The sequence below is a fragment of the Scyliorhinus canicula genome, chromosome 17, assembly GCF_902713615.1.
Source record: "Scyliorhinus canicula chromosome 17, sScyCan1.1, whole genome shotgun sequence".
Lineage (NCBI taxonomy): Eukaryota > Metazoa > Chordata > Chondrichthyes > Carcharhiniformes > Scyliorhinidae > Scyliorhinus > Scyliorhinus canicula.
This window is the reverse complement of record NC_052162.1, coordinates 102,040,429-102,057,771: the sequence shown is the minus strand read 5'-3', so window position 1 is coordinate 102,057,771 and position 17,343 is coordinate 102,040,429. Positions and strand designations below refer to the sequence as shown.

The following is a 17,343-nucleotide window of genomic DNA, read 5'->3' as shown; positions in this document are numbered from 1 at the left end:
ACAACTGCAACATGACCTCATGGCTCCAAAACTCAATTCCTTTACCAATAAAAGCTAACACACCGTACGCCTTCTTAACAACCCTCTCAACCTGGGTGGCAACTTTCAGGGATCTATGGACATGGACACCGAGATCTCTCTGCTCGTCCACACTACCAAGAATCTTACCATTAGCCCAGTACTCTGCCTTTCTGTTATTCCTTCCAAAATGAATCACCTCACACTTTTCTGCATTAAACTCCATTTGCCACATGTCAGCCCAGCTCTGCAGCTTATCTATGTCCCTCTGTAACTTGTAACATCCTTCTGCACTGTCCACAACTCCACTGACTTTAGTGTCATCTGCAAATTTACTCACCCATCTTTCTACGCCCTCCTCCAGGTCATTTATAAAAATGACAAACAGCAACGGCCCCAAAACAGATCCTTGTGGCACACCACTAGTAACTGAACACCAGTCAGAGCATTTCCCATCAACCACCACTCTTTGTCTTCTATCAACTAGCCAATTTCTGATCCAAACTGCTAAATCACCCTGAATCCCATGCCTCTGTATTTTCTGCAATAGCCTACCGTGGGGAACCTTATCAAACGCTTTACTGAAATCCATATACACCACATCAACTGCTTTACCCTCATCCACCTGTTTGGTCACCTTCTCAAAGAACTCAATAAGGTTTGTGAGGCACGTCCTACCCTTCACAAACCATGTTGACTATCTCTAATCAAATTATTCCTTTCCAGATGATTATACATCCTATCTCTTATAAATCTTTCCAAGACTTTTCCCACAGCAGAAGTAAGGCTCCCCAGATTTAGGGTAAACCATTTCAGATAGAGATGAGGAGACATTTCTTCACCCAAAGAGTGGTGAACCTGTGGAATTCATTACCAGAGGAAATAGTTGACGCTAAAACACTTAATATATTAAAGAGGTGGCTAGATATAGCACTTGGGGAGAATAGGATCAAAGGGTATTGTATCTTCTATGTATTTATATGTATCTATGATCTACCAAAATGCATCACATCACATTTATCCAAATTAAACTCCATCTGCAATTCATCGGCCCACTGGTGTCCAGGGAGGGTGGTGGTGGGGGGGGGGGGGGGGGGGGGGGGGTGGAGAGTCGGGGTGGAGGCCGGCCAGGGCCAGGGGTGGAGGGCAGTGTCGGGGCTGGTGTCCGGGGAGGGTGGGGTTGGGGGGGGAGGGTGGGGTTGGGGGGGAGGGGGGGGGGGCTTCGGTGAGTGGCCTGGGTGTGAGTGGCCTGGGTGTGGGTGGCCTGGGTGTGGGTGTTCTGGGTGTGTGTGTGTCCTGGGTGTGTGTGTGTGTCCTGGGTGTGTGTGTGTGTCCTGGGTGTGTGTGTGTGTCCTGGGTGTGTGTGTGTGTCCTGGGTGTGTGTGTGTGTCCTGGGTGTGTGTGTGCGTCCTGGGTGTGTGTGTGCGTCCTGGGTGTGTGTGTGCGTCCTGGGTGTGTGTGTGCGTCCTGGGTGTGTGTGTGCGTCCTGGGTGTGTGTGTGTGTCCTGGGTGTGTGTGTGTGTCCTGGGTGTGTGTGTGTGTCCTGGGTGTGTGTGTGTGTCCTGGGTGTGTGTGTGTGTCCTGGGTGTGTGTGTGTGTGTCCTGGATGTATGTGTGTGTGTCCACTAAAGGCAATTTTGGACACTAAGGGCAATTTATCATGGCCAATCCACCTAATTTGCACATCTTTGGACTGTGGGAGGAAACCGGAGCACCCAGAGGAAACCAACGCACACACGGGGAGGATGTGCAGACTCCACACAGACAGTGTGTGTGTCCTGGGTGTGTGCGTGTGTGTCCTGGGTGTATGTGTGTGTGTCCTGGGTGTGTGTGTGTGTCCTGGGTGTGTGTGTGTGTCCTGGGTGTGTGTGTGTGTCCTGGGTGTGTGTGTGTGTCCTGGGTGTGTGTGTGTGTCCTGGGTGTGTGTGTGTGTCCTGGGTGTGTGTGTGTGTCCTGGGTGTGTGTGTGTCCTGGGAGTGAGTGTCCTGGGTGTGTGCGTCCTCACAGAATTTACAGTGCAAATGAGGCCATTCGGCCCATCGAGTCTGCACCGGCTCTTGGAAAGAGCACCCTACCCAAGGTCAACATCTCCACCCTATCCCCATAACCCAGTAACCCAGTAACCCTACCCAACACTAAAGGCAATTTTGGACACTAAGGGCAATTTATCATGGCCAATCCACCTAATTTGCACATCTTTGGACTGTGGGAGGAAACCGGAGCACCCAGAGGAAACCAGCGCACACACGGGGAGGATGTGCAGACTCCACACAGACAGTGACCCTAGCCGGAATCGAACCTGGGACCCTGGAGCTGTGAAGCGATTGTGCTATCACAATGCTATCGTGCTGCCCCTGTGTCCTGGGTGTGTGTGCCCTGGGTGTGTGTGCCCTGGGTGTGTGTGCCCTGGGTGTGTGTGCCCTGGGTGTGTGTGCCCTGGGTGTGTGCGCCCTGGGTGTGTGCGCCCTGGGTGTGTGCGTCCTGGGTGTGTGTGCCCTGGGTGTGTGTGCCCTGGGTGTGTGTGCCCTGGGTGTGTGTGCCCTGGGTGTGTGTGCCCTGGGTGTGTGTGCCCTGGGTGTGTGTGCCCTGGGTGTGTGTGCCCTGGGTGTGTGCGCCCTGGGTGTGTGCGCCCTGGGTGTGTGCGTCCTGGGTGTGTGCGTCCTGGGTGTGTGCGTCCTGGGTGTGTGCGTCCTGGGTGTGTGCGTCCTGGGTGTGTGCGTCCTGGGTGTGTGCGCCCTGGGTGTGTGCGTCCTGGGTGTGTGCGTCCTGGGTGTGTGCGTCCTGGGTGTGGGTGTCCTGGGTGTGGGTGTCCTGGGTGTGGGTGTCCTGGGTGTGTGCGTCCTGGGTGTGTGCGTCCTGGGTGTGTGCGCCCTGGGTGTGTGCGCCCTGGGTGTGTGTGCCCTGGGTGTGTGTGCCCTGGGTGTGTGTGCCCTGGGTGTGTGTGCCTGGGTGTGGGTGTCCTGGGTGTGGGTGCCCTGGGTGTGTGCGCCCTGGGTGTGTGCGTCCTGGGTCTGTGCGTCCTGGGTGTGTGCGTCCTGGGTGTGAGTGCCCTGGGTGTGGGTGTCCTGGGTGTGGGTGTCCTGGGTGTGGGTGTCCTGGGTGTGGGTGTCCTGGGTGTGTGTGCCCTGGGTGTGGGTTTCCTGGGTGTGGGCGTCCTGGGTGTGAGTGCCCTGGGTGTGAGTGCCCTGGGTGTGAGTGCCCTGGGTGTGAGTGCCCTGGGTGTGAGTGCCCTGGGTGTGTGCGTCCTGGGTGTTGGTGTCCTGGGTGTTGGTGTCCTGGGTGTTGGTGTCCTGGGTGTGGGTGTCCTGGGTGTGGGTGTCCTGGGTGTGTGCGTCCTGGGTGTGTGCGTCCTGGGTGTGTGCGTCCTGGGTGTGGGTGTCCTGGGTGTGGGTGTCCTGGGTGTGAGTGCCCTGGGTGTGTGTGCCCTGGGTGTGTGTGTCCTGGGTGTGGGTGTCCTGGGTGTGGGTGTCCTGGGTGTGTGTGCCCTGGGTGTGTGTGCCCTGGGTGTGTGTGCCCTGGGTGTGTGTGCCCTGGGTGTGTGCGTCCTGGGTGTGGGTGTCCTGGGTGTGGGTGTCCTGGGTGTGGGTGTCCTGGGTGTGGGCGTCCTGGGTGTGGGCGTCCTGGGTGTGGGCGTCCTGGGTGTGGGCGTCCTGGGTGTGGGCGTCCTGGGTGTGGGCGTCCTTGGTGTGGGCGTCCTGGGTGTGGGCGTCCTGGGTGTGGGCGTCCTGGGTGTGGGCGTCCTGGGTGTGGGCGTCCTGGGTGTGAGCGTCCTGGGTGTGAGCGTCCTGGGTGTGGGCGTCCTGGGTGTGGGCGTCCTGGGTGTGGGCGTCCTGGGTGTGGGTGTCCTGGGTGTGGGTGCCCTGGGTGTGGGTGCCCTGGGTGTGGGTGCCCTGGGTGTGGGTGCCCTGGGTGTGGGTGTCCTGGGTGTGGGTGCCCTGGGTGTGGGTGCCCTGGGTGTGAGTGCCCTGGGTGTGAGTGCCCTGGGTGTGAGTGCCCTGGGTGTGAGTGCCCTGGGTGTGGGGGTCCTGGGTGTGGGGGTCCTGGGTGTGGGGGTCCTGGGTGTGGGCGTCCTGGGTGTGGGCGTCCTGGGTGTCAGTGGCATAAGTGTGGGTGTCCTGGGTATGTGCGTCCTGGGTGTGAGTGCCCTGGGTGTGGGCGTCCTGGGTGTCAGTGGCATAAGTGTGGGTGTCCTGGGTATGTGCGTCCTGGGTGTGAGCGCCCTGGGTGTGTGCGTCCTGGGTGTGAGCGCCCTGGGTGTGTGTGTCCTGGGTGTCAGTGGCATAAGTGTGGGTGTCCTGTGTCGCACCCACACCCAGGACACCCACACCCAGGACACCTTGGCCAGGGGTCTGTTGGTGTGGCTGCCCACCCCGTCGCTGGATGAGTCCCTATGTCGTGCTGGGCCCAGCACTGGATGGAGGCGAGCTACACCTTATGGCCCGGGTCCATCCCTGGCCTGTGGTCGCCCTGGCACAGCCTGGGGGTGGTCTGCATCCTCAGGGACGGGTGCATTGCCGTATGGTCCTGCAATACACAAGACGGCAGGCATGGTTAGTGATGGGGCAGGGGGAAAGGGGGGGGCGATCAGGAGGACAGGGGGGAATCAGGGCAGGGTGGAAGGGGAGATGGGGGGAGGGGGAAGGGGAGGGGGAAAGGGGGATGAGGGGAGGGGGAGGAGGGATATGGGGAAGGGGGGATGAGGGGAGGGGGACGGGGAAGGGGGGATAGGGGAAGGGGGGATGAGGGGAGGGGGGATGGGGGGAGGGGGAAGGGGGAATGAGGGGAGGGGGAATTGGGGAAGGGGATGAGGGGAGGGGGGAAGGGGGATGAGGGGAGGGGGAAGGGGGATGAGGGAGGGGGAAGGGGTGAGGGGAGAGGTAAGGGGGATGAGGGGAGGGGAATAAGGGGAGGGGGAAGGGGGGATGAGGGCAGGGGGAAGGGGGTCTCACTTGGTGGTGCGCCCCCGATCTCTGCATCCGCGACCTCCTAGTCCTCGGGTCCGCCTGCAAGGTCCAGGGCCCTGTCTTCATGAATGGTGAGGGGGCGCAATTCAGGTGGACCTCTTCCGGTTTTGGCACACGCCCGGTTATTATAGGTGCGCTTCTCCTCAGGGGTTGGGGGTTGATCATGTGGGGGAGGGGGTAGTGCCACATGTCGGGGGGGGGAGGGGTGGGTGTTGGGGCTGTGGTGCCATGGGCACAGTGGGGTGGGGGGTGGGGTACTCACCCTGACTTGATCATTGACCTTCTTGAGGCACTGGCTGCCGGTCCTGGGGGTTACCCCCCACGGCGCCGACGACGTCCCCCACCTCCCTCCACAGGCGCCGGCTGGTGTTGGCAGCGACCCTATGGGCACGTCCGGAGTACAGGGCTTCTCTCCTCCGCTCCACAGCGTCCAGGAACGCTTCGATGTCCCGGTCCTGGAACATCGGCACTGCACGGCGGGTGGCCATCTACCCGCTTTGACGTTTCTCCGCTGATGGCGTCAATTTAACAGCGAAGCCGCGCATGTTGATGATGCCATTCTGGGTTGCGCCGTTGCGCTTCCCGTGACGTCTGTGCTGGCCCCTTCCGTAGTGCAGAATTCATGCACTTTTGCTGCGTCCGACGCGGGAGTCGTCTGTGCCGATTTTGACACCGGCGTCAGAACTCGGACGCGGTAAGGGAGAATCCCAGCCTTGATTTTACACTCACAAAGCTGTGCTGACTATTCCTAATCCCTGATCTTGAATTACAACCAGTGTAGGCCATGCTGTATGTCAAAATTGGGGCCTGAATCATCTGGCACTGATCTCTCAGTCTAACCAACAACTCTGGGCCTACTCCAGTATACAGGCCTATTTTCAATTTTCTTCTGATGAATCCTGTGCTCCATGCAGCAAAGGCTTTGTTTACACAAGCAGCAGGTTCTGAGGGAGGAATCGACACTCAATCATTTACATCAGCCGCGCAAATAAAATTTTCTCCATCTGACTTACTGTGGATGTCTTATGGGAACCTCAAGGATCAGTTCGGGTGGGATTTCAAAGAGCTCAGGGTCCTCGCCATTTGCTTGTAGGACTAAGGGTAATATTGTGAATCGGCTCCTGTCAGGCTTCCAACCCAGATTCAGGCAAAGCTGGAGACAGAACAGACAAGAGAACAAACTGAGACAAGCAGTAGAGTTCTGGATATACAGAAAATAAAGCAGCTCACCAAAGGTCAGCTTTATTTCCAAGCTCAGTAGATCCCAAATCTTAATGAGCGCCAGGACTTGTCCTAAATCAATCCTCAGAACTGCTGTGTGCATTCAGAATATATCCACACAGCTAGTCTGTTCTGTTTGACTGTGCCTGTATACAAACATACAGAGTCACAGAATTGTTACGGCACAGGAGGAGGTCATGATGCTCATTGTGTCTGCACCAGCTCTCCAAATGAGCATCATGACTTAGTGCCATTCTCCTGTCTTTATCCATATCCCTGAACATTGTTTCCATTCAAATAATCTTATAATTCTCTCTTGAATGCCTTGATTGAACCTGTCTCCACCACACTTCCAGGAAATGCATTTCTGCCCAGAACCACTTGTCCACAGGGTGGAGAGCATCCTTGAGAGCACGTATGGAGAGGTGGTCACACCACAGGCATAAGGTTCCACAAGTAGTAAGCGAATGAGTGACCAACAGACAAAGCAAGGTAGGCAGTACAGGAATCTCCTGTGGCCATTTCCCTGAAAAACAATAGGCGGGATTCTCCGCTCCGTCGCACCAGCTTTCTGGTGTGGCGCGCCCCCGGGATTCTCCACCTCGCCAGCTGGCCAATGGGGTTTCCCATTGTGGGCAGCCCCATGCCGTTGGGAAATCCCTGGGCTGCTGGCGCAACGGAGAATCCAGACAGCGTACAATCCAGCCCAATATACCTCTTTGGGTGCTGTTACACACATTGCCATAGAATAGAATCCCATACAGTGTAGAAGAAGGCCATTCGGCCCATTGAGTCTGCTCTGAAAGCGCACCCTACCGAGGGAGCAATTTCCCATCCTATCCCCATAATTCCTTAATCCCATCCAACATTTCGACACTAAGGGGCAATTTATCATGGCCAATCCACCTAAACTTCACATCTTTGGACTGTGGGAGAAAGCCGGAGCACCCGGAGGAAACCCACGCAGATGGTCCCTGGCGCTGTGAGGCAGCAATGCTAACCACAGTGCCACCTTGCCACCCATCTGTTGAGGGGATTGGCAGCAACAGCCAAATTTGTTGCACCACAGTTGGTTGTCCTGAACAGGGGAGGAGTAAAATATGTGGGAAGGAAATAGTTATAGGGGATTCACTTGCAAGGGGAGCAGATAGGTGTTTCTGTGGTCACAAATGAGACTCCAGGATTGCATATTACCTCCCTGGTGCTCATTTCAAGGATGTCGAAGAGCAGCTACATGACATTCTAGAGGGGAAGGGTGAACAGCGAGTGGTCATGGTACACATCAGTACAGACAAAATAGATTAAAAATGGACGAGGTCCTAAAAACAGATTATAAGGAGTTAGGAAATAAGTTGAAAAGTAGGACCTCAAAGGTAGTGATCTCAAGATAACTACCAGTGCCACGTGCTAGTCAAAGTAGAAATCGCAGGATACAGCGGATGCATACGTGGCTGAAGAGTGGGAGGGTTTCAGGTTCCTGGGGTATTGGGACTGGTTTGGGGACATGGGACCTGTAGAAACTGGATTGGTGACGCCTGGGCAGGACTAGGATTGATGTCCCAGTGGCTTGGGACGATTTAAACTAAAATGACTGGGGGATGGAACCTGGGGGAATCAAAGACAAAAACCAGACAGCAAGGGGAATAAAAGTGAGAGGCAGGAAAAGATCACACTAACCCTCTGCGGTAGACCATTTAGGTCAGAGATGAGGAGAAATTTCTTCACCCAGAGACTGTGTTACCACAGGAAGCAGCTGAGGCTAAAACATGGCATGTTTTCAAGAAGCAGTTAGTTACAGCACTTAGGGTAAAGGGTAGCAAAAGACATGGGGGGAAACTGGATTAGGCTTCATAGTTGGATGATCAGCCATGACCATAATGAATGGTGGAGCAGGCTCAAAGGGCCGAATGGCCTACTCTTGCTCTTATTTTCGACGTTTCTAAGTTACATACCCCCCTGACAAACATCCCCACTCGCACCTGCCTCCCCCCCCCCCCCTTTTCTAGCTTTGCCTGAATCCCCCAGCACAAACAGGAAAATAAGTCGATGGAGAGCTTCCACCTCCTCCGCACCTCGAATGGCGAACTTGATTTTTCCAAATGCAAATATGCTCACCCATACTGCCCTTGGCAGCTCCAGGTCCCGCCAGCACAACAGAATCCATCTCTGGGGTATCAAGGAGGCCAAGGCCAACATGTTGGCCTCTCTCCCCTCCTGCACTCCCGGATCCTCCGACACTCGAAATATCGCCATCACCTCTGGAATTGGAGCTATCTCACCACCAAAATCCTGATTTTGGTGATTCACCTGAGGAAGGAGCAGCGCTCCAAAAGCTAGTGATTCGAAACAAACCTGTTGGACTTTAACCTGGTGTTGTAAGACTACTGTGTCACCTCAGTCCAACACGGCATCTCCACATCATGCCCAAAATCTTTGACATTACGTCTGCAAATCCCGTCTAAATCTCCCTCAACCTCGGACACAGCCAAAACATATGAACGTGATTTGTTAGTCCCCCCCCCGCATGCTGCCCACACATATCCTCGGCCCCCGGAAAGAAACAACTCATCCTGAACACCGTCATGTGGGCCCTGTGCACCCCCATTAAACTGGATGAGGCTTAGTCTTGTGCACAATACAAGCGCATTAACCCTCTGCCAAGCTTCACTCTATACTCCAGACCCCAGCACTCTACCCTGCTCGTCCTCCCACTTGCACCGAACCTCCTTCAAGGGCACACTCGCCCCCTTCAACAGTTCCCCATATATATCCGCAAACTTGCCCTCCCCTATTTCACCTCGGACTTATCTTGCAGCACTGGGGGCAGCAGCATCAGACATGACTGCACCTTCTTCCTCATCAAGTCCCAAACCTGCAGATACCTGAACCCATTCCCTTTGGCAACTGGTATGTCCCCTCCAGGTCTGCAAACCCTCAAAGTCTCCATAATCCTGTCGAAGCTCCCGACCAGGTCTGAAATAAATGTACACCAGGAGATCATCCACATATAAACCCCCCCCCCCCCCCCGCGCGTGCGCACTCAATACCCCTCCATCCCCTTGAGCTCCAAAGTGCCATTGCTAACGGCTCAATTGCCAGCCAGGGGAAATAGCAACATGTACAGCGGACACCCATGCCTTGTAACCCAAAATACTCCAAGCTGACCTTGTCAGTCCGATCACTGACCTTAGGCACATTATACAGCAGCCGGACCCAATTCACAAATCCCTGCCCAAACCCGAACCGCCCCAGGACCTCGAACGAATGTGCCCATTCGGCACGATCGAAAGCCTTCTCTGCATCCATTTCCACAACCACTTCAACCTCTTGCCCTCCGAGAGCATCATCATTACATTAAATAACCTCCATATGTTAACCAACAGCTGCCGCCCCTTCACAAATCCCATCTGGTCCTCACCTATCACCCCGGGTGCACAATCCTCTATCTGCGTCACCAGCACCTTTGCCAGCAACTTCGCATCTACATTCAGCAGCGAGATCAGGTGGTACGATCAATATTGCTGCATGTCCTTGTCCTTCTTTAAAACAAGCGATATTGACGCCTGAGACAACTTGGCGGGGGGGGGGGGGGGGGGAGCTTCACCCTCTCTATTGACTATTTATACATCTCGGCTAGCAGGGGCTTCAGCTCCGACCCAAGCGTTTTATAGAACTCGACTGGAAACCCATCCTGGGCCTACTCCACCTGCATCGATCCCACGCAATCCATCACCTCCCTCAACCTGCTCGTGGCCCGCAGCCCCTGCACCTTCATCTCCTTCACCCGCGGGAACTCCAACCCATCCAAAAACCGCCTCATGCCTTCAACCCCCACCAGAGGCTCCAAGCTGTCCAATCTCTAGTAAAAGCCTCAAAGTCCTTGTTCAACCCCTCTGGATCTGATACCACTGTACACCTATCATCTCTTATCTTCCCAATCTCCCTCGCTGGCTCTCTCCCCATGCTCATGTACCACCACTCTGGCTCTACGTAATTGGCTCACTGCTTTTCCCGCGGTCACCAGCCAAACCTCCATCTGGAGCCTCTGGCCACCCTCAGAATGGCCTCCACCAACCTCAACCTCTCTGCCCACTCCGCCCTCTCCCTATGCGCACAAATTGAGATAGGCTCCCACCCGCACCCCCCAGCGCAGGCTGGGAGGGCCGAAGGGCCTGTTCCTGTGCTGTAATTTTCTTTGTTCATACCACACATCCCACAGTTTGGAGATGGAAACCTACCCCGTCTTATTCTGTTATCACATAGTTCCAGATGGCTACCCTCACTCTTTCTCAAACACCCCAATCCGCCAATAGCCGCACATCTAAGCTCCACTGCGGCTGCTGGGCATCCCCCTTCGCCACCCACAAGTCCACCCAAATCTGGTGAATGATCCGCGACCATAATCGCCATCAGCGCCTTGTCTAAGACAAAGAAACTAATCCGGGATTACAGCTGGTGCATGTGTGAGAAATATGAAAACTCCTCATGCTTGGCCTCTCAAACCACCATGGGTCCCATGCGTTCCACAAACCCCAACAGCTCCTTTGCCATGGCCAAAACATTCAGGGGCCATGGGAACGACCAGTCCAACCTTGGGTCCAGCACCGTAATAAAATGCGCCCCCTCCCGCCGCCCCCGTGATGTCCTTTGTTTTCTTTGTTTGGTGTCTAAGTATTTAACAAAGAACATCAAGCTAAGCAAATTAACAAAGCCGATTTATTAACACTATTTAAATAAGATTCAAACGTATTCCTAAGTACAAGGTTGCTAAAATAAACTATGTTATAATTCGAACTACAGAATTCTCAAATACACAACTAATCTATAGAACATAGAACAGTACAGCACAGAACAGGCCCTTCGGCCCTCGATGTTGTGCCGAGCAATGATCACCCTACTTAAACCCACGTAACCCGTATACCCGTAACCCAACAATCCCCCCATTAACCTTACACTACGGGCAATTTAGCATGGCCAATCCACCTAACCCGCACATCTTTGGACTGTGGGAGGAAACCGGAGCTCCCGGAGGAAACCCACGCACACACAGGGAGGACGTGCAGACTCCACACAGACAGTGACCCAGCCGGGAATCGAACCTGGGACCCTGGAGCTGTGAAGCATTGATGCTAACCACCATGCTACCGTGAGGCATGGCTAAACACCTTCTCCCCAAGTCAAGGGTCATCACGTGATTATATATATGTGATTGCTCTTGATCACCATCTGGTGGTAAGATGTATGTACATGAAATTATTAACCCTTTATCTCTCATACAATATCCAATATCCATATACAGGCCCTGAATCTTTGCTAAAAGGCAGCTCAGAAAATCGACATCGTTCCAATTTGGGGCATATACATTCATGAGCCCCATTGGCGTCGCTTCCTGCTACCACTCACCATCACAAACCTACCCCTGAGTCAGTCACAATACACCCGATCTCAAAACCAACCCTCTTATTGATTAACATCACCACCCCCCTCGTCTTCATGTTCAACCCCGCATGGAACACCAGCCGCACCCAGCACTTCCACAACCTTGTCTTGTCCCCCAACTTCAAGTACGTCGCATGAAGAAACACAAAGTCCCCCTTCGAATTGCTTAAATGCGCGACACAGTGGTTAGCACTGTTACTTCACAGCACCAGGAACCCGGGTTCGATTCCTGGCTTGGGCCACCGTCTGTGTGGAGTCTGCACCTTCTCCCCGAATCTGTGTGGGTTTCCTCCGGGTGCTCCATTTTCCTCCCACAAGTCCTGAAAGATGTGCTGTGAGGTGAATTGGACATTCTGAATTCTCCCTCAGTGTACCCGAACAGGCGCTGAGTGTGGCGACTGGGGGCTTTTCACAGTAACTTCATTGCGGTGTTAATGTAAGCCTACTTGTGACAATAATAAAGATTATTATTATAAAAAACACGAGACCTTTTAACCGGGCCATTCAAACCTCAAACGTTCCACGTAATCAAACGAGTGGGTCGAAGGGCTCACAAGCCCACCCCCCCTCCAATCAGCCACAGGCCCTCTTTAAGCAGCTCCCTCGGGTCCATGTCTCGCTCACCCTTCTATTGTATCCTGCTCGTCTGTGGGTTCTGCACCAAAATCGAGAATTCTGTTTTGATACGCCAGAGGCGAGTCAATTTATGAGACACCGTGGACTGGGAGGCATGTGAGGATATTGGAGATGCCAATGTGGGGAATGTGGGTGTGTATGCCAGGCAGATTTATGTATTTACTGTGAAGGTAAGCATGCAGGTGCAGCAGGACCCTCCCCAAGATGTCTGCCACCATCTCCCCTTAACCAACTGTGCCACACCATCTCTACCCATGCCAGCATCCCCCTCTCGCCCCATAAACAGAGAAAAAGAAAAGCCACCACACCCTCTCCCACTCCCTTCAGAGATCGCCCCCCACTTCGCTCCCGTTAAATGGCCAATCAGGTAGCAATGACCACCTACCCTCCTTCCCCCCAGCCATCCTTCATCTGCAATTCCCCAGGAATAGTAAAATGCATTTACCCACTCTGCACCCAAACATAGATACATAGAAGATAGGAGCAGCCTGCTCCACCATTCATCACGATCATGGCTGATCATCCAACTCAATAGCCTGATCCTGCTTTCTCCCCATAGCCTTTGAGCCCATTCTCCCCAAATGCTATATCCAGCCGCCTCTCGAATATATTTATAGTTTTAACATCAACTACTTCCTGTGGTAATGAATTCCACAGGCTCACAACTCTTTATGTGAAGAAATGTCTCCTTATCTCTGTCTGAAATGGTTTACCCTGAATCATCAGGCTGTGACCCCTGGTTCTGGACACACCCATCATTGGTAACATCTTCTCTGCATCTACCCTGTCTAGTCCTGGTAGAATTGTATAAGTCTCTATGGGATCCCCCTCATTCTTCTGAACTCCAGCGAGAACAATCCCACCAAGTCAATCTCTCCTTCAATGACAGTCCCGCCATCCCAGGAATCAGTCTGGTAAACCTTTGCTGCACTCCCTCGAGAGCAAGAACATCCTTCCTCAGAGAAGGAGACCAAAACTGCACACAATATTCCACGTATGGCCTCACCAAGGCCCTGTACAATTGCAGCAACACATCCCTTCTATACTCGAAACCCCTTGCAATTAAGTCATGATGTGGAGTTGCCGGCGTTGGACTGGGGTGAGCACAGTAAGAAGTCTTACAACACCAGGTTAAAGTCCAACATGTTTGTTTCAAACACTAGCTTTCGGAGCGCAGCTCCTTCCTCAGGCTCCTTCCTCATTCACCTGAGGAAGGAGCAGTGCTCCGAAAGCTAGTGTTTGAAACAAACGTGTTGGACTTTAACCTGGTGTTGTAAGACTTCTTGCAATGAAGGCCAACATACCATTAGCCTTCTTTACCGCCTGCTGCACCTGCATGCTTACCATCAGAGTAAATACATAAATCTGCCCGACATACACACCCACATTCCCCACATTGGCATCTCCAATATCCTCACATGCCTCCCAGTCCACGGTGTCTCATGAATTGACTCGCCTCCGGCGTATTAAAACAGAATTCTCGATTTTGATGTGTAACCCACAGACGAGCAGGATACAATACCCCAAACTTCACTCCTTCCTTGTGGAGGGCAGCCATGAAACCGGCTCGTCGCTTGGCCAACTCTGCACTCAAGTCCTGGTAGATCCTCAGCACGTTTCCTTCACAGATGATTTTGCTCATTTCCTTCGCTCACCTCAGATCCTTCTTATCGAGGAAATGATGCAGCCTCACCACCACCGCCCTTGGCTGCTCCCCGCCTTCGGCCTCCTCCTCAATGTATTTTACGCTCGATGCCACCTCAGGGGAAAGGACAAAGACCCCCTCCCCACCACTTCTCAAACATATTTGCCACATACTTTGTGGTCTGTGGTTGCTCAATCCATTCAGGCAGCCCCACAATCCGGAGACTCTCTAATTCCCCAGGATGGACCGATTCTCCAGGTCGTCCGCATTCTCCCTCAGCACTTCGGGCCGTCTGCCATCAGCACCATCTCTGCCTTCTGGAGCACCGAATTCTGCACCTCCAGCCTATGCTCCACTCTCCCAAAAGCCTACCTGAGCATCTCCTTTGAGGCTTCAGCCTCTGTTGCTGGAGCTTATTATTCTAGAATTCCAGCAGTACATCACTGGGCAGACAATGACAACCCAGAGCCCTCTGCCATCTTTCCCCCCGTCGCACTTCGTAAAAAACTCCTGGTCAGACTGCTGCCTCTTGCTTGTCACACTCCTCATCTGGTAAGCCATAAACCGGCTCCACTGAAGAAACACTTCTATCTCTCAGTGCTCATGCACCTCACAACAGCAAACACCCGCTAAATAGAGTGAAAGATGAGCAAACAATTACACCTCGAGCAGGAGCCAACAAATATGGGACCACTCACTCCATGGCCGTCACCGGAGCTCCTGATGGAGGCAGGTTCAATTGTGGCTGTGAAAAGGGAATTGGGTGATCTGAAGTGAAGATAGGGGGAGTAGCACTTGGTGAGTTGATCTTGCAGATAAGCAGCAGAAATAAGCCTATATCTAACCATTTTATGATTCTATGCCTAGGCCTGAAGTGCAGTTTCTCTGCAACTACTGCCTGAACTGGAGCTCCTCATCATTCTGAACATATTTGAAGCATGTTACAAGGGAGTGTATTTTAATCTTTTCAACAAGCAGCACAGGAATTGAATTGTTTCGTACCTCCGTGAACTCAACACTCGCACCATCTCCCAGGACTGTTCCATCTTCCTGACTGAAGCCAGCATAGCGAAAAAATTGACTATTCCACAGACGGAAGTCCTTGTTCCCATCTGACCTCTGAGGGAAGATTGTGATGGCAGATCTGCAGGGGAGAGAGTTAAATGTAGGAAACACCAACATGCAGCTAAAAGAGCAGAGAGTGAGCTCTATATTCTTCCTGACTTGGGAGTGCTCAGTACTGACACTGGGTATGGAGTGGGAAGGGTTACTCTGTCAGGGTAATGTAGGGGGAGCTGTCCTGGGATGCTCGATGCCGACACTACGTGTAAATGGGGGCAGGGGGTGTTACACTGTCTAGGCAATATGCTTATATGAGGAGCGGTTGACGACTCTGGGTCTGTACCCGGTGGAGTTTAGAAGGATGAGGGGGGATCTTATTGAAACTTACAGGCTTCTGAAATGTCTGGATAGAGTGAACGTGGAGAGGATGTTTCCACTTGTAGGAAAAACTAGATCCTGAGGTTACAACTTCAACCTTTAAAACAGGGATTGTCATAATATACACCAGTATATCATGGTGCAGGCACACACTGATTGACACACAGCAAGACCAATCAACACACACAACACCACAGCCAATCACCAGTTAGAGCACACTCACTATAAAGACAGAGGGCACTAGTTTTCCCGCTCATTCGGGATGTAGCCTCTAAGAAGGACAGAGCTCACAGCTTGCAGCACAGATCTTTACCATGTGCTGAGAGTATAGACTGGTTAGGATAGGCATAGGTCTTCAGTTTAATCTAACATAGTGTCGACCCACAGTGAAAGTATGTTTAACAGTTTCTAGCTTAATAAAATAGTGTTGTACTATTTCAAATGTTGGTAGCCTGTATGTGTTACTGCTGAGGTAAACACAGTCTCCACAGATCCAGAGTACCCAACACATCAGGGGTGAGGAGGAATTTCTTCAGCCAGAGGGTGGTGAATCTGTGGAACTCTTTGCCGCAGAAGGCTGTGGAGGCCAATTCACTGAGTGTCTTTAAGAGAGAGATAGATAGGTTCTTGATTAATAAGGGGATCAGAGGTTATGGGGAGAAGGCAGGAGAATGGGGATGAGAAACATATCAGCCATGATTGAATGGCGGAGCAGACTTGATGGGCCAAGTGGCCTAATTCTGCTCCTATGTCTTATGGTCTTAATGTAGAGGGAGGTCTACTGTATCCGTTCTGGGAGTGCTTGATGCCAACACTCGGTACAAAATAGGGGCAGGAGTTTACACTGTCAGGGTAATGCAGAGGAAGCTCTGCACTGTACTGTCCTGGGAGTGCTTGATGCCGACTGGGTATGAAGAAGAGGGAACTGTTACCTGATATTTCCCTTGTTCGTTGAATACTTGATGTGATTGCAGATGTAGGTGAACATTTCTTCCACCGTATTGCAGTCTCGAGCATCAAACAACTGTTGGCACAGAGCAATAACTGAGGGTAATCCAGCAAACTAATTAATCCAAGTGAAGGAAAAATGGTGAGTGGGGGAGAGAGGAAGAGGCAGAGTGGGAGAGGAGAGACAGAGAGATAAGAAGAGGCAAAGTGAGGTGGGGAGACAGGGAGAGAGGAATACAAAGCAAGAGAGGGTAGAGTTCAGAGCAGGAAGAAAGGCATAATCTGTGACAGAGAGAGGCAGGAGAGATTTGGAGAGACAAAGAAAGAGAAGGATAGTGATAGAGAGCATGTCAAGCGAGAGGGAGTGTTGATGGATTTCTCACTTTAAAATATTGTACTGTAACAACAATTGAATTTGAAACGTGTTTCTCTACTCTGAGGAATCTGTTTGAGGAAAAATTGAAGGACACAGAATCTTTGGATATTCTCTCTCCTGAGTCTGCTGGATTAATTTGGGGTTGAGAATATGCCATTGTTCAAGAAACACATGTCAACAGGTCGATGTCCAGCGGGGGAAACTCAGAGAGGGAGGAGGTGCTTTGTATATCTGAGGTTGCTGATGTGTTAGTTGGCCTGATAGGGGTATTCTCTGAACAATCAGGGGAAAGTATGCACGTTTCCGTGAGAGTTTATGGTGATCAAATATCTTTCTTTAAAAAGGGGTAAAAATCGTTAAAGAAATGGAGCAAATTTCGGATAGATGTCTGCAGGGCAACACTGGAGTGGAGAAACACACTGACTGAAGACATGATAAGTATCCTGCCCAGAGACTGATGTCACATTGTACACAAACTACTCTTCCAGTGACAGGAAAGCTGCTGAAACCAGAAGTCACAGGTGTGAGTGAAAAGATTAAGATAAAACATCAAAAAGATAAATTCAATTTTGACAAGATTGCCATTGGAGAGAGCCAGTCAGAGTACAAACACTCTGCAGGAATCATCCCACGTACTTCCATTGTATTTTGTTGAA

The 17,343-nt window shown here is 52.4% G+C and overlaps 1 protein-coding gene across 1 annotated transcript in view; it reads right to left on the bottom strand.

The window, feature by feature from the left end:
* LOC119951958 (nitric oxide synthase, brain-like) overlaps window positions 1-17,343 on the bottom strand; it is a 304,521-nt gene that overhangs the window by 192,907 nt on the left and 94,271 nt on the right. Inside the window, exons 5-7 of the mRNA XM_038775360.1 lie at window positions 16,296-16,387; window positions 14,926-15,067; window positions 5,996-6,135 (exon numbers count right to left, since the gene is read on the bottom strand). Of these exons, the coding sequence (XP_038631288.1) occupies window positions 5,996-6,135; window positions 14,926-15,067; window positions 16,296-16,387 (374 nt within the window). The remainder of the gene's footprint in view (window positions 1-5,995; window positions 6,136-14,925; window positions 15,068-16,295; window positions 16,388-17,343) is intronic.